This window comes from Alosa sapidissima, chromosome 20 (genome assembly GCF_018492685.1).
Source record: "Alosa sapidissima isolate fAloSap1 chromosome 20, fAloSap1.pri, whole genome shotgun sequence".
NCBI classification, from domain to species: Eukaryota; Metazoa; Chordata; class Actinopteri; order Clupeiformes; family Clupeidae; genus Alosa; species Alosa sapidissima.
In genome coordinates, this window is record NC_055976.1 from 25650366 (window position 1) to 25673825 (window position 23460).

At 42.7% G+C, this 23460-nt stretch overlaps 1 protein-coding gene across 1 annotated transcript; it reads left to right on the forward strand.

Moving 5' to 3' along the window:
* The first annotated feature begins 1932 nt into the window (after positions 1–1932).
* On the forward strand, positions 1933–21437 carry sncb (synuclein, beta). The gene is made up of 6 exons (XM_042075214.1): positions 1933–2065; positions 2995–3128; positions 6711–6728; positions 8191–8309; positions 16359–16445; positions 20591–21437. Exons 2-6 carry the CDS (start codon positions 3008–3010, stop codon positions 20621–20623), a joined length of 378 nt encoding a protein of 125 aa, XP_041931148.1. The 5' UTR covers positions 1933–2065; positions 2995–3007; the 3' UTR covers positions 20624–21437.
* The last annotated feature ends 2023 nt before the right edge of the window (positions 21438–23460 follow it).

A 23460-nucleotide genomic window follows, 5' to 3' on the forward strand; every position in this document is an offset into this window, starting at 1 on the left:
ATATCTAATAATAATGGATTGAAAAGAGGTAGGCCTAATAATAGACCAGACATGATTGAATAGATATAAGAAAATGGACAACATATCCACATCAGTCCCCATCAACACAACTGTTTTCACAGGTCAGGATTATTAAGCTCTAAAACAGATTGTCAAAATTATAGAGATATACTGTAAAAGATTCAGTTTGTATTTTCAGAAACACCTTGGATCAAATTTAGAGATAGCCTATGCAACATTAAAGATGGGTCGCCATCCAAATGTATCTTGCGTGTATAGAGCTCAACAGCCCTGCTTTTATTGTAATTATTGTTTTTGCACATTTAAAACTTTCAAGTGTTCAAAATAGGATTTTGAGGCAGTGTTTTTCTGTTAGTGTTGGGCCGGCCATAAGAGCTCATTATCATACATAGTCACCATGTCTGTTGACACATGCGCCACCCACTGAAGTGTCCTCCTTTTCACAAACTCAAATCTGGTCACCCTAGTTTTGTTGTACACCCGAGTGTACAAACCTGTGACAACATAACTGCCTTTGAGGTGAGCGAAAATAACCTCATGATTGCACACACAGCCAGTTGTCGCATGGTAAATGAATTGATTAAATAAGTTGATATTCCACTTTTTGACTAGCAGGTATATTAACTAATCTAAATTATTATTTCTAGTGGCCTGTAGATGAGCATTTATTGAAACTGCATGTTGAGATACTAAGATAATGAACAAAAGTATCGTGTACATGTCATGAACTAAAGCCATTGTGTGTCTTAGGATCTTGCTTAAAGTAGAAAATAGATTTTGTCTCATTATTAAATTAGCTTTTAGACTTTAGACTTTGCACTTTGCCCACCATTGTAATTAGGGTCTACTATCTTGAGTTGAAATAATCTGATACAAACTCAATAATAAGTAAACGTATGCTCAAATAAAGATTGAATAATTCAAGTTAAATAAATACTTTAGCTATGCTACCACTACCCTCTGCTGTTGAGCGTTGCAAAATGGCACTTAATTCCACACCCAGGTAACTGCAGTTACTGACCAGAAGATGGCGTCTGGCATCTGAACGACATGGTTTTTGCGCTTGAATTGCCCTCCTACATGAAGCTGGAAGATTAGGATGAAACAGCTAACAATAATAAACAGAAGAAAAACAATGAAAAATAAAGAGGTGTAGTTGGATAGGAATCATTAGGTATTATCCAATTATTCAATGCTGGTTGAATCAAGAATATTTGGTTGATAAGTTAAACATGTAGGCTAGCTTTTGTAAATTCAAGTGCTTCATGGAAGTTTCGAAGGTATGATCACTGAACAGTGTTTCTCAATTTCACTGTGCATTTTGCACATTTACATAGATGGTGTGCACGGACGTATCGACGGCAGCTGTGCAGTATTGACTGACAATAGGCTACTACTGACATATATCGACATGTCCTCGGCCGAGGAGTAGTCGGTGGCCAATTTTACTAAATCAATAACGCATCTTTGAAGAGGTGAGACCATGGCAACGACACAGGTTATCCCCAGATGTTAAAGGCAGCCATAATGGTTGCTAATGGGATCATCTCATATCAAATGATTAATTAATGTACAGTCGTCACAGCGCAATTGTAGCTAGGTCGCTCTCATCCCACAGTTGAAGTATGCAAAGGGAGTCCATTAACAGTAATGGACGGTACGCGTTCAACAACACATGTCCAAAATGTAATGTAGCCTAGGCAATCATTACTGGTTCGGGATTCCTATTTCTACAATACAGATCCGTTCTGGTGTTTCAAAGTAGAGACCCACACCATAGCAGATATCACCAGACTCACTGCTAGATGACATTAATCGCACTTTTACATGAATCAGAAATAACCAGAAACCACCAGCCGCTGGGATCAATGGTAGGGGCGACGTGGATTCTCTCTGTTGCGCCTTGAGGAGGTACGCTGCTATTGGTTGAGCGCAAACAGAGGAAGGCCCACCTAGTGATTATATTGTGAGATTTCCCCGTTAGAACATATTTGAGTAGTGTGCAATTGAACCATAAGGAGAAGTGACATTTGGGGAAAAAAAGGTAAGTTTGACATTTGTTTCTAATGGTTGGTGATTATTATGGGATAATCGGATTTGATTAGCACGTATTTTATTAAGCATGTTGAATGTAGAGCGGAAAATTAGGCTCTTTGTATGCATACCAAGGATTAAACAGTATACATGTCTTGGTGTAAATATAATCAATATAATACTATGAATATATGGCGACAACCTGATGATGGAGAATTGCACATTCTGCCATATACCTATTGTTGTCCAGCAATTTGTTATAAGAACGTTAGTGACACCTTACTGCTCATGTGAATAGCCTACTATTAAAACCAAATTATTAATTTAGAAAACAGGAACACCAGCGAAGGGATAAAGTTATATTTTGAAGAAAATTAGTCTCTTTAAACAAAAGTCTCGGTTTAAATTTAGTGAGGGATGAGTGCATATTTGTTGCACATATCTTCCACATCTTCCATTATCTCCACCATGTAATGGTCTTCCATTATGTCATTGAAAACTGCCATTTATGTGATACAGACAGGTTTATTTGAAAGACACTTCTCGGGCATTGGGAGTAACGTTACATTAAGTAATAATTAATGAGCGGGTGCACAATTAACCGTTTCGAGGACATCGTGTTCAACTACCCGTTTGTGACTGAAATAAATAAATAGATAATACAAATCTGAATGTAGCATCAGTAGCCTATAACCACACACTCACGAGTGAGTGAAATATTCTAGCTGGAGGCAAACGAGGCGTTCCATTTGCTCCTCCATTGTGTTTAAGTGACAGGGTTCGAAAAGCCACTTTGTGATAGTTCATGGCTTTTGGGTTGGCCACAACACACACATCTGAATATACTCCTGTATTGGTTATGTTTAATTGTTTACGCCTTGACTTAATGCAAGCACAGTAATTTAACATCGATTTCTTCATTCATTTTCTTTTGGGAAGTGACGGGGCCAAGATGGATGTTTTTATGAAGGGGCTTGCTAAAGCTAAAGAAGCTATGGACGTGGCCGCCGAGAAGACCAAGGAAGGAGTGGCGGTGGCCACGGAGAAGACGAAGGAGGGCGTCATGTTTGTAGGTAAGGAAAAAATACACGAGGCGTGTTTCTCTGAAAAAATCCTTAAATGTATGCACATCACGGAGATGCCTCGCGCCTGCCTCCGTGGGGGTGATGACGTACAGGCATCCCTACATCGGCACGGTTGGGGGAAGCTGTTGCCTTCTGCTATATTACCCCATAGCGCATCTCTATAGGATGGGGGGACGTTTGTAAGTCACATTGATTGGCTGGAAGAGGGGTGGGGTGTTCTTTTCCTCTCACGTAGACCGTGCACACATGCTATAATAATATGCACTAATACTGTAACAGCTCCTATGGACAGCCTCATTGAAGCACCTGTTCTGGTGTTACACTAAGACAAATTTATTCAATAGAGATGTCTAACAACAATGGGGCAGTTTTGGTTTGCACTTACAGTGACAATTGTTTTTTCTATATTGATTGCTTATCTGCTCTCTATGTAATTATTTGGTCCTTATAGCCTACATATTTTCATTTAATAATAGACTGTAGTTTAAATATTTTAAGTTACAGATAAATTGCAGTCTTGGTCCTTGTAATAATAATTTAAAGTACAATTTTAAAGGTTTTAGGTAGATTATTTGATCTGGGTTAAACGTTTATGAAACAGGTTGGTGTTGCATTTACAATCAACATGGTTTGTGGTCAGACACACTCTTGCAGTCAATGGGATGGAAAAGTATTTATTAGGAATGATACTGAAAAGACTATTATGCTACGCATAATGCAATTATACACGCAGTACAGTACGTGAGCTTGCCTGGATGCACAGTGTATTATCTACCCAGAGACCCTCATAGAGTTTGGATAGACATGTATTCTGGAGATCATCCAACATCATTTTGATCCCTTGCTGGTGCTGGACGGATGCCTTGCAGGCCACATGTCACCGAATTCCATGATCTCATAGAGTGTCTAATTCACCTTGGTAACAATAATGACAGAAGTCCCTATACATATAGTCTTTTTAGATGCACAAAGTCGTCTCCCCTCTGCATTTATAAACAAAACTGTGGTGATGTAGTGTGCTTTTGGTGTTTGATGTCAGCTGAAAGAGTGAAATCCTTTTTCTCTGTACGTCTTCAAGATGCTCTGTTATGAATAGTTTTTCATAGACAGAGTTGGGTGGTGAACGATCAGAATGATCTCCTCAGCCAGCGAATTCGCTGTCTTTTGACTTTATGCTGGGAGGGATGTTTATTTTAGCAACTAGTGTCTGTCTGTAGGAGGAGGTGTTGTATCTGACTCTTAAGATGGTGATGAAGTAATTTATCTTTTATGGCAGATGTTGGTTAGATGTCTTTTTTTAACGTGAACCTGAATGCATGACTAGTCAAGCACAGCTTAATATTGGCAGTTGGTAAGCAATTTGAGATGCATGCATTATGCATGATATAGCCACATGGCATATGAAATCCATACAACTCATCAATATGATATGTTGAACATCTTACATATTGGACATAGATTAGTCAGTCTATATTTTTTGGCACAGTTTGTATTATAAATAGTGCCGCAAATGATACACTACCATAAACCATTACATTTAAGCATCTTTTGTGAAGGATTTGCTGAACTAGTAGTCACAGATCATCGTTCTGTTCAATGAAAGCAGAGGAACTAATCAATCTGCCTTCAACCTGTCGACCTCTCTCCCTATTTATTGAAAGAACCTCAAGGTCTGTGCTTTGGCTGAGTACGCCAGCCATTCTCTGTTCAGGGACAACTAAGGCAATATTTCTCGGGTCTGCCTTTCTGATCAGTGCACTGCTGCACCATATACACTGCCAGGTTGCATTGCTTTTGTGAGGCTCTTTCCCATGCGAGGAGCATACATGTCCTTTATGGTGTTCCCAAAGACCAGCTGAGGAAGACAGAAGGGGAGAGAGGGAGAGGGAGAGAGAGGGGGGGGTAGAATGCATGTCATCCTTATATGCGTTTGCATGAGAAAATGAACGGTGGTGGTGGTGGTGGTGCCCTAGAAAGCTACAGTACGCTTGACTCGCCCTGTGGGCTTGCGTGTGGAGGAGGGGTGAGAGTCAGCTGAGCTCATAGGCCTCCTCTCCTCCTCCTCCTCCTCCTCCTCACCTTTGACTGTCACTCTGCACCTCCCCCCCCCCCCCCCAGCTGAGGGAGAGCAGAGTAGAGCATAACCAAGGAAATGGGAAGACACCCACTCTAAAGGCCGCTGTGCATTTCACAGCCCACCACTTAACACACACACACACACACACACTTTCACCCACAATGCCAAAGACTCGTCCTTTAAAATGTAAAAAATAAGATCAAGCCACAGTGTGTAAAGCAGAACGGTCAGTGTTATATCTCGAGTCCTCTGATTTCTTTCAGGCAGATGGAAAAGGTATTGATCCCACGAGGGTCCACACTGAAATGCCTCTTTGCATTATAGTGCCACAAATTGAAAGGGAGCTATTTATTATTCCTTTAAGTTGCATACATTCGTAACTTACACATAACATAAGATGATTGTAGAGTCGATATTCTGTTGATATTTGGACTCAACAGCTAGTGAAATTTTACCCCTCCATTCGGAACTCCTGAAACAATATATTGATTGGCTGAAATTGTTTATGACTGTGTCCAAGCTACTAATCCATGGACAAAAGGCACTGAATTAGAATAAAATCTAATCTATCTGTGGTCAATTTGCGCTGCAGTAGGATGGGAAGGTCTATGCGTGCTGTGGTGATAGCCAGTCTTGAGCAAGGTGGACAGTGTTGAGAAGGACACGCCGCTAGATTGGCATGAGATAAGAGGGTAATGCCTCATTCGGCAGAAAAGGCCCTCCATGGGCAGAAAAGGCCCTCCATCGGCAGTCGAAAGTGGCGTGTGGGTCCTCATCTGAGCCACCAGGGAACCATCAGAGTGCTGTATTTTTCTAACCTCACTTGGGTAGGATTGTGGGGGCTTGATTTGAACAAATTAATGTGTTTGTGTGTATGTATGTGTGTGTGTGTGTGTGTGTGTGTGTGTGTGGCTAGGTATATTTCCCTGGCCTGACAGTCGGCACAATTTCGTCTCCTTTAAATGTTGTGACTGTTGCCTCTTCCAAAAGAAACCATTTCCCCACGTACATAAAACCTAAAGCCAGCGCTCACTTGTGTTAATCCTGAACTGTGCACTTAACCTTGTCTGGTCTACAACATTGGTTGGTGGCTGTATTAGTGTTGATTTAGTTTAAATGCTCCTCTGGCACCACTCATAAAGTTTTTACATTACACATCTGAGGGCTTGAAATAGCCCTCAGATGTGCAATGTAATGCAAGCTTTTGTGGAATTTTCAAACAATTTTTCAAAATAAAATGGGCTCTCACTAAAAGAATGTCTGAGGGATCCACTTAGAAATGGGCATACGGATAAGGTGCTGGCAGAAATCCAAATGGATTGAAATGCTGTTATTCTGAAATGGGTTTGAACTGAACCTCAGTCAGGAACCTAAATGCTTTCATAGTTTTTGTCTAGTACATGTTTGAATGCTAAAGTGTTTGTTATTGTCTATGTTTATAATAACATACAGGTCTCTGATGGTAATTTTTATTTTTATTTTTTGCTTTCTAGGGAATAAGACCGCAACAGGTAAGTTGACCTGAGTATTTCTAAAGCTATAAATATATGTTAGATCTCATTACTTCAGAATGATGATCAACAAATAAGTCACTGGTGCATACTGTGTGTACTTTCCACCTATTCAATAATTTATGAATCCGTCTGGTAGAGACGGATGACTGTTAAACCCAATCCACCAAACCAAATGTGCTATCCCATGCAAAAGTGATGTTACGTTATTATGTACTTATACTGAATGTACATCAATGTAAACGTACCACTAACTGATGGACAATTTTAAAATCCAATAAATAATGGTAATATTGCTAAAAGTATTGTAGTAGATTATTGAGAGTATGTTGGATGTGTCAGCTGCTCTATCTATTTCAGCCTGCATTAACAAATGTTAACCCAACGCAATGTTTTTGTTTTAGCATTGTAATACTGATGTGTATTTTAGATACTATTGTTTGGCTGTGGAATGCTTTTTTCACACAAACAGCGTAATACCATAGACAAATTCTACTTAAAACCTAAAATGTATGTGGGAGGAAACTGCTCACATTATGCATAAAAGTGTTGAGGAGGCCTTTATGCTTCGGGTCATTATCAAAGTCAAAGTCTGCTTTATTGTCAATTTCTTCACATGTCAAGACATACAAAGAGATCGAAATTACGTTTCCCACTATCCCACGGTGGAGACAAGACATATTTTACCAATTAGGTCCAGAGACAAACATAACATTCAAGTAAACAATATAAAAAGTAAATAAGAAGGCACATACAATGAAGAAATAAGAGCAGCAAAATTTAGGTTGAAATTGTGCAATTGTGCATACAGTAGACAGTCAATATAATAGTGCAAAAGTCAGGCCAATAAATGGCTGAGGTAGTTCTATTTGACCTAAGTATGCAAGTGGCATAGTGGTGCAAGAGCATGTAAGAGCAGCAGAAGTGTGTTCAGAAGTGTTTTCAGGACAACAGGACAACAACAACAAGTTGCAAAGTGTGCAAGTGTACAAGTGGAGTAGTGCAAGGCAGCCATTGTGGGTCCAAAGTCCAGGATGTTATGTAGCTGAGGGTGGAGGGGGGAGAGGGGAGAGAGAGATCAGCTTCATTGACCCAGTTAAAGCTGAGAATAGCTAAATGAAGCCAGTTCTGTACCCAAGACGCATCAGAGGTAGAACTCAGAGTCCATTTGATGCATTTCTTTCTGTTCACTGTCATGTCTGCCTGTGGTTATAGTACTGTGCTTGTTCAGGTATGAGCTAAGGCTTGGGGTTTGTGTAAAGGTTGGGTTGTGATTAGTTGACAGTTACTTGACAGATATTTTGCCCAAATACCCCAAACATATATGTTTATTTTTATTTTTATTTTGAAAAAAGAAAAAACTTAAACACAGGGGTATCAAAATGAGGGTCTTTGTTTTCTGTTGGCACCCACTCAGGTTCTCTCTCTCTCTCTGATTAAAAAGTTACTTCCTGTTTCACAGTGGCCGAGAAGACCAAGGAGCAGGCATCGCAGCTCGGCGGCGCTGTAATGTCAGGCGCCGGGAACATCGCCGCAGCCACTGGCCTCGTGAAGAAAGACGAATTCCCCTCCGACATGAATGTAGGTTCTGCTCTCATTCCCCACTTTCCTCTCTAAAAATAGACACAGACATGCCAGGTGTGTGGGGTTGTTTTTGTATCTGTACAGGGAATCCGTAGTTGTTGTTTTTCTCACCGGAGTTGTTCTCACTTCTCACCGGAGGTCTGTGCATCTTTTTTAGGACCATTTTTGTGGTCGAATGGGTCAATTTTTATGATGCAATTGTGCAACCATCCAATTACCAGGGAATGAATCTCCAGCAGAAATCATCCCAGGTGTCCGAGCAGAGCGCTGCTTGCCCTCTGTGCACAGGCCTTGCATCAGTGGCCCAGTGACAAGCAACGGGACAGATTGCTCCAGAGGGAGTATCGCAGCCTCTCAACTCCTTTGTGATGTTTGCTCCTCTCCCCTGCGACCTTGCACAATGTCACTGGGCCTAACATAAGCAATTAAAAAGCACCGGAGCATAGTTGAGGGGGGTTGGCGCTGTATTTGGTGTTAGATTGTGGCTTTAACACCCTAGAATGTCTCTGCTAAGACTTTTTTCATGTGTTTTGGTGGCTATAGATGTGATTGAATCACACCACATAGCCCCTGCTGTTACACATAGTCTTATATGCATGTATAGGCCCACACCACATAGCCCCTGCTGTTACACATAGTCTTATATGCATGTATAGGCCCACACCACATAGCCCCTGCTGTTGCACATAGTCTTATATGCATGTATAGGCATACAACACGCAGGCCCACACCACATAGCCCCTGCTGTTACACATAGTCTTATATGCATGTATAGGCATACAACACGCAGGCCCACACCACATAGCCCCTGCTGTTACACATAGTCTTATATGCATGTATAGGCATACAACACGCAGGCCCACACCACATAGCCCCTGCTGTTACACATAGTCTTATATGCATGTATAGGCATACAACACGCAGGCCCACACCACATAGCCCCTGCTGTTACACATAGTCTTATATGCATGTATAGGCATACAACACGCAGGCCCACACCACATAGCCCCTGCTGTTACACATAGTCTTATATGCATGTATAGGCATACAACACGCAGGCCCACACCACATAGCCCCTGCTGTTACACATAGTCTTATATGCATGTATAGGCATACAACACGCAGGCCCACACCACATAGCCCCTGCTGTTACACATAGTCTTATATGCATGTATAGGCATACAACACGCAGGCCCACACCACATAGCCCCTGCTGTTACACATAGTCTTATATGCATGTACAGGCATACAACACGCAGGCCCACACCACATAGCCCCTGCTGTTACACATAGTCTTATATGCATGTACAGGCATACAACACGCAGGCCCACACCACATAGCCCCTGCTGTTACACATAGTCTTATATGCATGTATAGGCATACAACACGCAGGCCCACACCACATAGCCCCTGCTGTTACACATAGTCTTATATGCATGTATAGGCATACAACACGCAGGCCCACACCACATAGCCCCTGCTGTTACACATAGTCTTATATGCATGTATAGGCATACAACACGCAGGCCCACACCACATAGCCCCTGCTGTTACACATAGTCTTATATGCATGTATAGGCATACAACACACAGGCCCACACCACATAGCCCCTGCTGTTACACATAGTCTTATATGCATGTATAGGCATACAACACGCAGGCCCACACCACATAGCCCCTGCTGTTACACATAGTCTTATATGCATGTATAGGCATACAACACGCAGGCCCACACCACATAGCCCCTGCTGTTACACATAGTCTTATATGCATGTATAGGCATACAACACACAGGCCCACACCACATAGCCCCTGCTGTTACACATAGTCTTATATGCATGTATAGGCATACAACACGCAGGCCCACACCACATAGCCCCTGCTGTTACACATAGTCTTATATGCATGTATAGGCATACAACACACAGGCCCACACCACATAGCCCCTGCTGTTACACATAGTCTTATATGCATGTATAGGCATACAACACGCAGGCCCACACCACATAGCCCCTGCTGTTACACATAGTCTTATATGCATGTATAGGCATACAACACGCAGGCCCACACCACATAGCCCCTGCTGTTACACATAGTCTTATATGCATGTATAGGCATACAACACGCAGGCCCACACCACATAGCCCCTGCTGTTACACATAGTCTTATATGCATGTATAGGCATACAACACGCAGGCCCACACCACATAGCCCCTGCTGTTACACATAGTCTTATATGCATGTATAGGCATACAACACGCAGGCCCACACCACATAGCCCCTGCTGTTACACATAGTCTTATATGCATGTATAGGCATACAACACGCAGGCCCACACCACATAGCCCCTGCTGTTACACATAGTCTTATATGCATGTATAGGCATACAACACGCAGGCCCACACCACATAGCCCCTGCTGTTACACATAGTCTTATATGCATGTATAGGCATACAACACGCAGGCCCACACCACATAGCCCCTGCTGTTACACATAGTCTTATATGCATGTATAGGCATACAACACGCAGGCCCACACCACATAGCCCCTGCTGTTACACATAGTCTTATATGCATGTATAGGCATACAACACGCAGGCCCACACCACATAGCCCCTGCTGTTACACATAGTCTTATATGCATGTACAGGCATACAACACGCAGGCCCACACCACATAGCCCCTGCTGTTACACATAGTCTTATATGCATGTACAGGCATACAACACGCAGGCCCACACCACATAGCCCCTGCTGTTACACATAGTCTTATATGCATGTATAGGCATACAACACGCAGGCCCACACCACATAGCCCCTGCTGTTACACATAGTCTTATATGCATGTATAGGCATACAACACGCAGGCCCACACCACATAGCCCCTGCTGTTACACATAGTCTTATATGCATGTATAGGCATACAACACGCAGGCCCACACCACATAGCCCCTGCTGTTACACATAGTCTTATATGCATGTATAGGCATACAACACGCAGGCCCACACCACATAGCCCCTGCTGTTACACATAGTCTTATATGCATGTATAGGCATACAACACGCAGGCCCACACCACATAGCCCCTGCTGTTACACATAGTCTTATATGCATGTATAGGCATACAACACGCAGGCCCACACCACATAGCCCCTGCTGTTACACATAGTCTTATATGCATGTATAGGCATACAACACGCAGGCCCACACCACATAGCCCCTGCTGTTACACATAGTCTTATATGCATGTATAGGCATACAACACGCAGGCCCACACCACATAGCCCCTGCTGTTACACATAGTCTTATATGCATGTATAGGCATACAACACACAGGCCCACACCACATAGCCCCTGCTGTTACACATAGTCTTATATGCATGTATAGGCATACAACACACAGGCCCACACCACATAGCCCCTGCTGTTACACATAGTCTTATATGCATGTATAGGCATACAACACGCAGGCCCACACCACATAGCCCCTGCTGTTACACATAGTCTTATATGCATGTATAGGCATACAACACGCAGGCCCACACCACATAGCCCCTGCTGTTACACATAGTCTTATATGCATGTATAGGCATACAACACGCAGGCCCACACCACATAGCCCCTGCTGTTACACATAGTCTTATATGCATGTATAGGCATACAACACGCAGGCCCACACCACATAGCCCCTGCTGTTACACATAGTCTTATATGCATGTATAGGCATACAACACGCAGGCCCACACCACATAGCCCCTGCTGTTACACATAGTCTTATATGCATGTATAGGCATACAACACGCAGGCCCACACCACATAGCCCCTGCTGTTACACATAGTCTTATATGCATGTATAGGCATACAACACGCAGGCCCACACCACATAGCCCCTGCTGTTACACATAGTCTTATATGCATGTATAGGCATACAACACGCAGGCCCACACCACATAGCCCCTGCTGTTACACATAGTCTTATATGCATGTATAGGCATACAACACGCAGGCCCACACCACATAGCCCCTGCTGTTACACATAGTCTTATATGCATGTATAGGCATACAACACGCAGGCCCACACCACATAGCCCCTGCTGTTACACATAGTCTTATATGCATGTATAGGCATACAACACGCAGGCCCACACCACATAGCCCCTGCTGTTACACATAGTCTTATATGCATGTACAGGCATACAACACGCAGGCCCACACCACATAGCCCCTGCTGTTACACATAGTCTTATATGCATGTACAGGCATACAACACGCAGGCCCACACCACATAGCCCCTGCTGTTACACATAGTCTTATATGCATGTATAGGCATACAACACGCAGGCCCACACCACATAGCCCCTGCTGTTACACATAGTCTTATATGCATGTATAGGCATACAACACACAGGCCCACACCACATAGCCCCTGCTGTTACACATAGTCTTATATGCATGTATAGGCATACAACACGCAGGCCCACACCACATAGCCCCTGCTGTTACACATAGTCTTATATGCATGTATAGGCATACAACACGCAGGCCCACACCACATAGCCCCTGCTGTTACACATAGTCTTATATGCATGTACAGGCATACAACACGCAGGCCCACACCACATAGCCCCTGCTGTTACACATAGTCTTATATGCATGTACAGGCATACAACACGCAGGCCCACACCACATAGCCCCTGCTGTTACACATAGTCTTATATGCATGTACAGGCATACAACACACAGGCCCACACCACATAGCCCCTGCTGTTACACATAGTCTTATATGCATGTATAGGCATACAACACGCAGGCCCACACCACATAGCCCCTGCTGTTACACATAGTCTTATATGCATGTATAGGCATACAACACGCAGGCCCACACCACATAGCCCCTGCTGTTACACATAGTCTTATATGCATGTATAGGCATACAACACGCAGGCCCACACAAACACAACACCCTACACATAAAGCCACAAATGGTGCATTAATGCACAAAGAAGCACACCCGCATAACATACATTGTGTGACTGACCGGATGGCAAGTTTGTCAAATAACTGATATAACTCCAATAATTGAGAGATTCATCTGTAGATGCATGTAGTAAATGCATCTGTGTACAGATGGAGTCAGCACAACAGTTCTCTTTACGAGACGTTTACAAAATCGCTATGCTTATGACATTGTACAGAAGAGCACAAAATGCCCTCAAAACATTTCTTCAATATATCTAGTGCAGCAACACTTTTAGTGCAATGTCCCTTCCTCGTCTTGTTTGGGAAGACTGCTCAGAGTGAGAGAAGGAAAAAAAGCTCAATGTCTTAGATGTGTTCAGCCTTATTGATCTGGTGTTGGGTGATGCAGCTGCCTCACATTAGAAATAGGAGCATCACCTGAAAAGTCACTTTAAAAAAAAAAAAAAAAAAAAAACCCACAAGATTTGGATTTCTGTTGCAAGCGACTAGAAACCTTCCTTAAAACTGCAGGCACTGATTTATCCAATTGTATGCAATTTGCAGGGTTTATTATATATTTTTGAGGCTGTAAAAATAAATCTTTCATATCTGAATTACTGCCCTGGGCGTAGATATTGGCACAGCATTGCACTTGATCAGGTCATTTGTCAAATTTGGGAAATATTAGGAGAGAATTTTAGATGATATTAATGAAATCACCCGAGTTAAGCTCCAATTAGATGCCAGATTTATCTTATTAGGACACGATTCAATATTAGAGCTCAAACATGATCTGAAACCAGGATTGATGATGGCGACCCCACCAGCCAGACACTGTTTAACTGCTCTATGGAAATCAGCTGGACCTCTTAAGTTCACCATGTGGTTCAGAAAAATATAATCGTCTGTACCTCTAGAGAGTATAACGCTTAATTCAGAAAAAGAAGCCACCTGCTCATAATTAGCACAGGGGAAGAACTTCACTGAGCTTACAAATGGAGTTGGAAACAGACTGGCACAGGATGAGATGCCCATTAAGCTGTGTAGTCTCCGCTTAAGAAGCTGCTGATCACTCTTGCTTTGCTCTGTGTTTGGTATGTGTTGTTATGTGGTGGTGTTTTGCAACAGCTGTTAGCTGGAGTTTTTTTGTGGTAAAGATAGCAGTACTTTGATGCTCTGCCTGGGTGGATGGGTGGGCCAGTGACCGTGGCAACAGGGCTGTAATTGGTAGGGACACTGTGTTCTCGGTGGCGGGGGGATTTCACGTTTAACATTGCAGTGCGCAACTGCATTTAGTTTTGTGTTTTTATACTGTTTCATCAGGAAACATATAGAAGGAAAACAGCATCAGTAAACATACTGAAAATATGGTCACCCGCTCGCTTTAAAACTACTGTTTAAATACAGTATACTTAACCTGGAGTGAGTTATAAGAGATATTAATGCTTAGTAATGATCATGTAGATATTACCACCTGTTATATAACTTGATGCCTAACCCTTACCCTAACCAAAATAACACCCTGTAACAGCACAGACTTACATAAGTATAAATATACATTTATTAAGCATTAAGTACATACTATCTAAGGCTACTTAAGAAAAGTGTAACAGAAAATGGTGTCAGGGCTGTTAGCCAGAAGTCTCCCCTCCCACTAGGCTGTATGACTCCCCTGTTGTTGTTCTCTTGTGTTGACTCAGTAATCTCATAAATCGCTTAGACAGAGACTTAAGCTAAGGAGCTTCCACTGGCTGCAGGTTTTGCAGCATTTACACTCATAGGTGTTCAGAGGTAAACAGAAATAATGCATTTGCTTACAAGCTGTGATGGCAGACGAAAGAGGCCATTGCCTTCAGATAATAGAGGAGTTTAATCGAACATGTCAGCAGGCATACTGTGGTTGGCTATCCTCTTTAGGGTGTCACCCCAGCCATCCACACTCTGGCAGCAAGAAACCATTCTAACACCTAGAGTCTCAAAACCATCGTTTTGCAAAGCCAAGCGCTAGCTAGCATCATTTAATGATTCGAACGGCGGCAAACTAAACTGTGTGAATGGATTGTGAGGCCGAATCCATATACAATGCCGTGGGATTACAACCTGTTCCAGCACGGCCTAATTGACATGATTAGTGGAGTTTAAAAATAAATGCCGCAGCCACGAGCCTTCAGCTCGGCTCATATTCTAGGTAACAGGGCTTCCTCCTCTTCCTCCTCTCCCTCCCTTTTGTCTGCACCTGTTGGACACAAAAGAGGAAGCTGAAACCGAGATGAGGTGTCGTCATTGTGGGATGTTACAGTTTCCATCAGAATTTCATGAGTTATCTTTGTAACCGTGAGCTGAGGCAGATGAGTATCTCTGTCTTGCACTGTTCTCGGCTGTTCTCGACTGGTCTGTACTCACGTGCATAGGGAGAAGCAGCAGTGCAAGTGGCACGTTAAAGCGCTTCTTTTAAAGTGCTTTTGCCCGAGGCACTGGGGTTGGAAAAAAAATGCAATGCAGTGTGTGACAGTTATGCTCATGTGCACATTATTATCCAGAATGTGTGTGTGTGTGTGTGTGTGTGTGTGTGTGTGTGTGTGTGTGTGTGTTCGGTGTGTGTTCGGTGTGTGTTCGGTGTGTGTGTGTGTGTGTGTGTGTGTGTTCGGTGTGTGTGTGTGTGTGTGTGTGTACATGTTCTGGCCTTGTGAATGTTTGCTCTGTCAGAGAGCAAAAGCTTTTGTGTGCTTGTTCTGAGAGTCTGTTACATTTATAAGTGGTTGCCTGCATGTGTGTGTGTGTGTGTGTGTGTGTGTGTGTGTGTGTGTGTGTGTGTGTGTGTTTGTGTTTGTGTGTGTGGGTGGGGGGGGTGCAGGAGTGTGTGGCTCACTATGTATGTAAAATAAAAAAGAGAGAATTAGATGTGTGTATTACGGTTGTGTTTTTGCAACAGTCCGTATCTCTGCCTCGCGTCCTTATCGCCCCATCTCATGTGCGCACTCCGCGTCTCTGTGCCTGCACTGCACTATGTCTATGGAAAGTCCAGGGAATGAGGCCTGTGGTGAATGGTGTGGATGAGAACTGAGGTGTGTCCTCTCTCTCCCGCAGCCGGAGTTCGGTCAGGAGGCCACCGAGGAGCCAGCAGGGGAGCAGCTCATGGAGCCTGAGGGGCAGACATACGACGAGACTCAACAGGTGTGATGCAGCAACAACTACAACACACACACACACACACACACACACACACACACACAAATACAGACACACACACACAAATACACACACACACACACACACACACATGCGCACACACACAGACACACACACACACACACACACACACACACACACACACACAAATACACACACACACACACACACACAGACACACACACACACACACACACATGCGCACACACACAGACACGCACACACACACACGTGCACGCACACACACACACACACACACACAGAGACACACACACCGCATTATCACTGGATAGCCTACAAAACTGACATAAGTTTTGATGGCTATGGAGCTCTATGCCAGCATCATCAGTGAAAATAGATGAGATGATTAGATCAGAAGTGAATGACCATTGAGGGTTTTCTACCCACAGTGAAAGGAGATTCTTTATTGAAATCGAACAGACTACCCGACTGGCATGCTTGGAATGAAGGTGGTCCAGATAGGGACAACACAGTTTGTGTTGTTTCCTTTTTTTATTTGTTACACATGTGTTGAAAATAACACAACTTGGGGGCGCTGTGGCGCAGCAGGCTACAGCGCCCGTACCACATACGGGTCCAAGTGCCCACGGGGACCCAGGTTCGAATCAGACTCATGTCCCGGTCCCACCCCGTCTCTCTCTCCCACTTGCTTCTTGTCACTCTCCACTGTCCTGTGCAAATAAAATAAAAGCCCCAAAAATATAATTAAAAAAATAAAAATAAATAAAAACTAACACAACCTACGTTGTTTTTTAGCACATCTATGTGTCCAGATAGGGACAACACATTTGTTTTAAGAGTGTATTCCTTGGTAACCTTAATGTGTACGGAAATATCTGTGTTGCATGAATGCAGACATTTTGGAGCATACTGAAGTCCTTAAATCTTTCTTACCTCCACCAAGGAGGTTGTTTTTTTTTCGTGTTTTTTTTTTCGGGACAGACTGTCAGTGAAGGATTGCACCAAAAATACCAAAATGATTTTCACAAGACTTTGTGGAAAGGCACTAAATGGGCCAAGGACGAACACATTAAATTTTAGAGCAGATGGCTATGTGAATTTACAGCATATTCAATTTTTCCTTGGACTAGGACTGCTCTCTCCAGCTAATTTATTGTCCTCAGAAGCGCTGTCTAAGCAAACATTTTTCAAATATATTTGAGGGTAATACTTGGCTATGTTTTGTTTTCCAAGTTCAAGTTACAAACTTGTAGTTGAAACTGCAGGTTTCAAATGATGACATCCTCTTTGTAGGGTCAGGGACTGTTTCACTTTCTTTCAGGAGTCTTTTCCACTCTTTTGTAGCAGAATAAATTTGGTTTTGGTCAAATTAATTTGGTGATGTCATGTGACACAATTGTTCTTGCTATAAAGACAGGGACTAGTGCCCTAAATAAAGATGTAAATATTCTCAATGGTGTGGATGTAGCAACTTTGTTGGTCGCAATGCAATTTCCAATTGCCAACCAACTAAATTGCTAACAGGTTAGCAACTATGGTTTTGGGAAACGCACCCCATGTTTGGTAGTTTCAACATAAACATGACTTGATATCAGTTGTGATGATGATGTTAATAATAAGAATTAAATAAATGTTTAACTTAACTTAGTTTGAATCGGTGAACCAGACCTGAAATGCACATTTGAGGTCCTGCAGAAGATCTTTCTAAATCTGGGTGAGCAAAGACAAGCCGTGATCATCAAAGCCACAGTTTCTCAAAAGCAAGGTTCTTGAGAAAATGTATACTACGCTAATGTATGCTCTACACTGAATCTCCTTCTCAGTATTTCAACAGATGACCTTCCCTCTTGAGGCATTGCAAAAATAGGCCTACTGCTGGTGTAGGACATGCAATAATCAATAATCAGATGACAAATTCCACTGCTGGCATCTGATAACCACAAAATAGCATCCGTTGTAATCAGTCATTTCATTATTTAATTGTAGGATGCAGGTTGCTTGTTGTTTGCTTGTTGTTTGTTCATTTCCGTTCATTTTGTTTTTAACAACAAATTACCAAATGTACATGGACCAATATAGAGAACCTCACGTTGATGGATAAAAACAAAATCCATTCGTTCAAATGGGTAATTGTGGGTTTTTGTTTCATTTGCACCCCAAATCAGCAGTACTTGCCCCCTTTTGTCATATGCATCTCACTCTCCAAACAATGTCTCTGTGTCTGGTTGTTGGGGTGTGGTGATGATTCTTCTTCTAGGGCACAGATGCATTGTGGGTAGGTGCAGAGTGGCCTCTCCCTGCTTCCCTGTAAACATGGATTCTGTTGGAGCTTGGTGACGGACTATTGGCCAAACTCTATTACTGTAACAGCGAGCTGGCCTTGTGAGGCATGTGACATGTGAAAGATGTCTCCCCTCTCTCTCTCTCTCTCTCTCTCTCTCTCTTTCTGTCTCTCTCTGTCTCTCTCCTTTTTTCTCTCTCTTCCCTCTGCCCCCCCCCATCCACCTTTTTCTTTGAGTGTCCCCCGGGGGAGGGAGACAAGAGGCAGCTGTATTGAAAGGACACTCAGTGACTCGGTCGTGATGATCTGGGTGGCTCGCTGGTTGACTGATCTTGGCTGATTGGCTACCACTGCCCTCTGCTGGTCACAAGAGACACTGACATGATTTGTGTCTTTAGTATAGTTTAGAATTAGTGTGATAAACAAGGAGAGATATTGCACGGAAAATGATCACTGTCATTACATACCAGGATGCATATTTACAAAGCTGGGTAGTAGCAGACAGTACTGATGTAAATTCCATATTAGGCATGCTAAGATTAATTAAAGAAAGACACAATTTGTATGCATTTGTAGTAACATACATGTATTATATTATACTATATTATAGATTTAGTTAGTTAATTATGGAATTCCCATATTCTCTTCATGTCTCCTGGTAATCTTCACGACCTCCAACAAACCATTTTCTCAGACATTCGGTCATGCACTACAGTGTGTAAATAATGTCCAGCTGTGGAAACAGATTACTGGTGGTGGTTTTGCAAATGAAGGCTTGAAACAAGCTGGTGGTCTTCTGCATCTTTTCATTTAAATCAGTGATTTAGTTTGATTTATCATTTAATTAATTTCATCTCTGTTTAATTCCTACAACACTGTCCACATTTTAAATACTAGGCATTTAAAATGGGATTGATAGCAAATTGAATTGCACTCTAAAACAAGTTTATTATAGAAAAGTAGATGTTATCATAAATATACCAAACTTGCATGGTAATGTACAGTTTATTACCTTATCGGAGTATGTTGAGATTCTGCAGAAGTTTTTTTTTCTGTCCTTCTGTTAAAATGTATTAGGCAGTGATGACATTGACCAGCGGCAAGTGGCAGATTTCCTGTTGTTTGCCATGGTTCGCCAGCGGAATCATGCTGCACCACTTTAACACTAGCGTTGAACAAGCTGAGCATTTAACTTTGTAAAGCTTATACAGTAACAGTGTGTGGGCCTTCTGTTGTTTGACTTTCTGTTTTGCCCCAGTGCCTGTGTGTAGGTTGTGTATGCTCTTGCCGCTCTATTTAAAGTATTCCAAATATCCCATAGAGAAGCTCACTCCTGAATGGATTGGCCAGATTGGTTCTGGTTCTCATTGGCCGGATTGATTCTGGCTCTGATTAGCCACATTGGTTCAGGTTGATGAGAATGATGCTGGTTGATGAGAACGGTGCTGGTTATGGTCCAGTTCATGTCCAGATTCATTCCATGTCATCTGTGGTGGTCTGAATATTCTATGAACATTTTTTTAAATGTTAAGACAGTGAAGTGTTTGACAGAGAGGTAAACAACAGCTGGGCTGCTCAGGTGCACTGAAAAGAAGACGCAGGAACATGGAAGACAATGTTACAGACTCCAATCAAGTTATTTTATTTCATTAAAGAGTCCAACTTGTTGACTTAGCATCTTGATCTGGGTCATTCATTACAAATACATTGTGTGTCATATCCAGTATGGACGTAGGCCACTTTACAGTGAAGCATTACCTGTTTACCTGAAATAAAAGAAAAGTAAAACCCAATGTGTACTGCTTGCATAAAATGTTAATGCAGTTCTTATAATTCCTAAGCTCTGTTCTTTTATGTTTGTTTTCAGGAGCAGACCCAGGACTACGAGCCTGAGGCTTAAGCTGACCATTCCAGTGTCCAGCCAGCAGCACAATAAAGGTTTATATCAATACCAAGGACAAATGCTGACCCCATCACAATAACCCCGGTTGCAAAAAAACCCAACAAAATCCAAGAGCAAAACACCCACAAAAATATCAAACATTCCTGCCGAGAGAAAAAAAAATGTTCTTCCTTACAGAAAATACTTTTATTATGATCTATTGTAAATGTCATGGTATTTCTGTAACGTGTTGGGTGTAGTTTTATTATCAACATGGGTGACTCTGTCTCATTCCCTTGACTCCCTCCCAAAGAAATGAGACCCGAGGCCCATTTGTGAATCTTTGTACTTGTGTCTCTGTATTTCTATATTTGTGTGATAGATGTTTCGGATCTTCCAATACAGATATTGGGGGAGAAAAATTCTTCGGGTAAATGTATACAAAAGCAACAGTATGCTATAGCTGTGTACAATGCCTGTTTGTGTATTCTCTTTTTTCATTTACTATTGAAGCAATTTGTTGATTTTACTGTTTTTCAAGTAAGAGTTTTATACATTGTACCTTTATAGTTGCTTGTGATATCATTTCAGTGAGGTATCTGTCGGACTTGGGCAACTTGTACATGTTTGTGCGTGCGTTGCGTGTGTGTGTGTGTATGTGAGGTGTGTTGGTGAAATGACAATTTAACAAGTCAAGTCTAAATGTGTCTCAAGCTCTCAGTGGATGTCAGTATGTGCTTTACAAAGCTGGAAATGTCGGTATCAAGATTTCTGTGTCAAGCAAGACATGCAAATCCTCTGTAAATAAAGAAGATATAAAAAAAAAGACGTGGTCGTCCTTTTGGCCATCCTTCACCAACGACTTTAGTCCCCTATGATGCTGCCATTCTGTCCGGCTCTCTTCTGCTCCTAGCTGAATAAACTGTCTGATTGGGAAGGACAGGAGCCTAACAGCTTTCCCCTCACAGTCAACTCTCTATCACAGGCCCCCACCACCCTCCACCCGCCCCTCACTCAGGATGTCTGAGCGCTCGATCCTGAATGAAAGGGATGCTCTCCAAACTGCAGATGTTTGCAGAACCTCGTCTCGGAGCTGCCAGCCCGGGCCCTCACCCTCCATAGCTGGGATGCCAGCCTAATCTAGCCCCCTTTTTACTGGGGGTTTTGTGTGTGTAATCGGGCTGGAATGTGGAGGGCGCGCGTGCACGAGTGGCCGGGCGCTGACCAGAGGCCGGTGGGGTATTAAACCAACCCACGCCCACTCACGCTTTATTCATTTGTGGGCAAGAAAGAGAGAGACAACAATAACGACTGAGAGACATCGTGGAGGTTTGTGTGTTTTTTTTTCCGGAGACGGGAGAGACCGAGGGTGAGCTCAGGAGAATGGCCTCCATCAAGAAGTCGTTTGAGGGGCTCAAGGGGGCCAGTCAGTCGGCGGCCAAGGGGGTCACAGACACCGCAGGTAGGGCAGTTCTGTTACTGCACCTTAACCTTCCCAATGAGCACAGTAGAACACAGTAAACACCACAGTGATTTCATCCACAATCATGTTGTTACGCACTGAATTCTAGGGTTGCTAACATTCCCAAGAGGCATGCATTGTGCTGAGATCTTTTTTTGTTGCAACAAAAAAAGATAACACTGCCAATACACAGGATAAATTCAAGTGCCAGTGTAGGCGTCTGTTTTGTTAATGAAAAAAAAATCTGTCCTATCTGAGGCTTTCATGAAAATCACAGAACAGAAGCTGTTTAAACTGTCATATGTCTTGTACGTGTGACATACTCTGTCTGGATGTCAAACATATACTGCATGTGCATGTGAGAGATATTCAAAATGATTACAAATTCATCAGCAGCAGAGTTAATAAAAGCCCTGCTCCAGTCTGTCTGTGTGTATGTCTGTGTCAGCCATGCTGTGTCTCTTCGTGTGATTGCAGTGCAGGCAGCTCAAGATGCTGTTCACCAGGTGGCAGAGTCTTCCAAAGAAACCACCACCACAGGTATGGCACACAGCACTACTTACTCCTCACACCGATCACTGCCGCTCAGAAATGCTAAACAATATATGCAATGCTATACAATTTTTTTAACACAGAAACAGATTTGTTATATATATTGTATAATGTTCTTTACATTCAAATAATCAGTATGTAAACATACTTATTTAGTTTAATATAAAATGAGTCTACTTAACAGGAGGGTATAGCAACCAGCCAGGTCCACTGACGTTCAGTTGTATTATAATGCTCTGTAATATAAACTCTGAGCTGAGATCGTTTTGGCAGTAAGGATCTCTGTAGATACGGAGGAGTTTTTATACCCCTTTATCTAATTAGGTCTGTTGTCAGATACTAGTATGTCTCATTACATTGTTCCAGAGAAATGATTCTTATGACTTTCTATTACGTACTGAGCTGCTTTGGACACTCCCACTCCCGATCTCTCCCCCTCCACAGCTGCTGAGGAGGTCTCCCGGCAAACACAGGTCACCATTGGCAGTGCCGCCGACAAAGCCTCTGACAGCATCAAGGGGTTTGGGCAGAAACTGGGGACCAAATGAACTGTCTCTCTCGCACACACACAGACACACATACACACACACACACGCACACACACACACCCGAACACACACGCACACACACACACACACACACACACACACACACACACCATGTTGTGATGATTTGATGATTCACATTGAGCGATTCCAAAGAAAAAAGAAAATGTAGAGCCCACTGTGTAAACTTTTCTTTTGTTTCTCAGTCATTGATAAACTGTATGGTAATTGAAGAGGAACTCGAGTGTGCTTCTCTTCTCATGTCAACAGAGAGGAGAAATATAACACACTGGTCG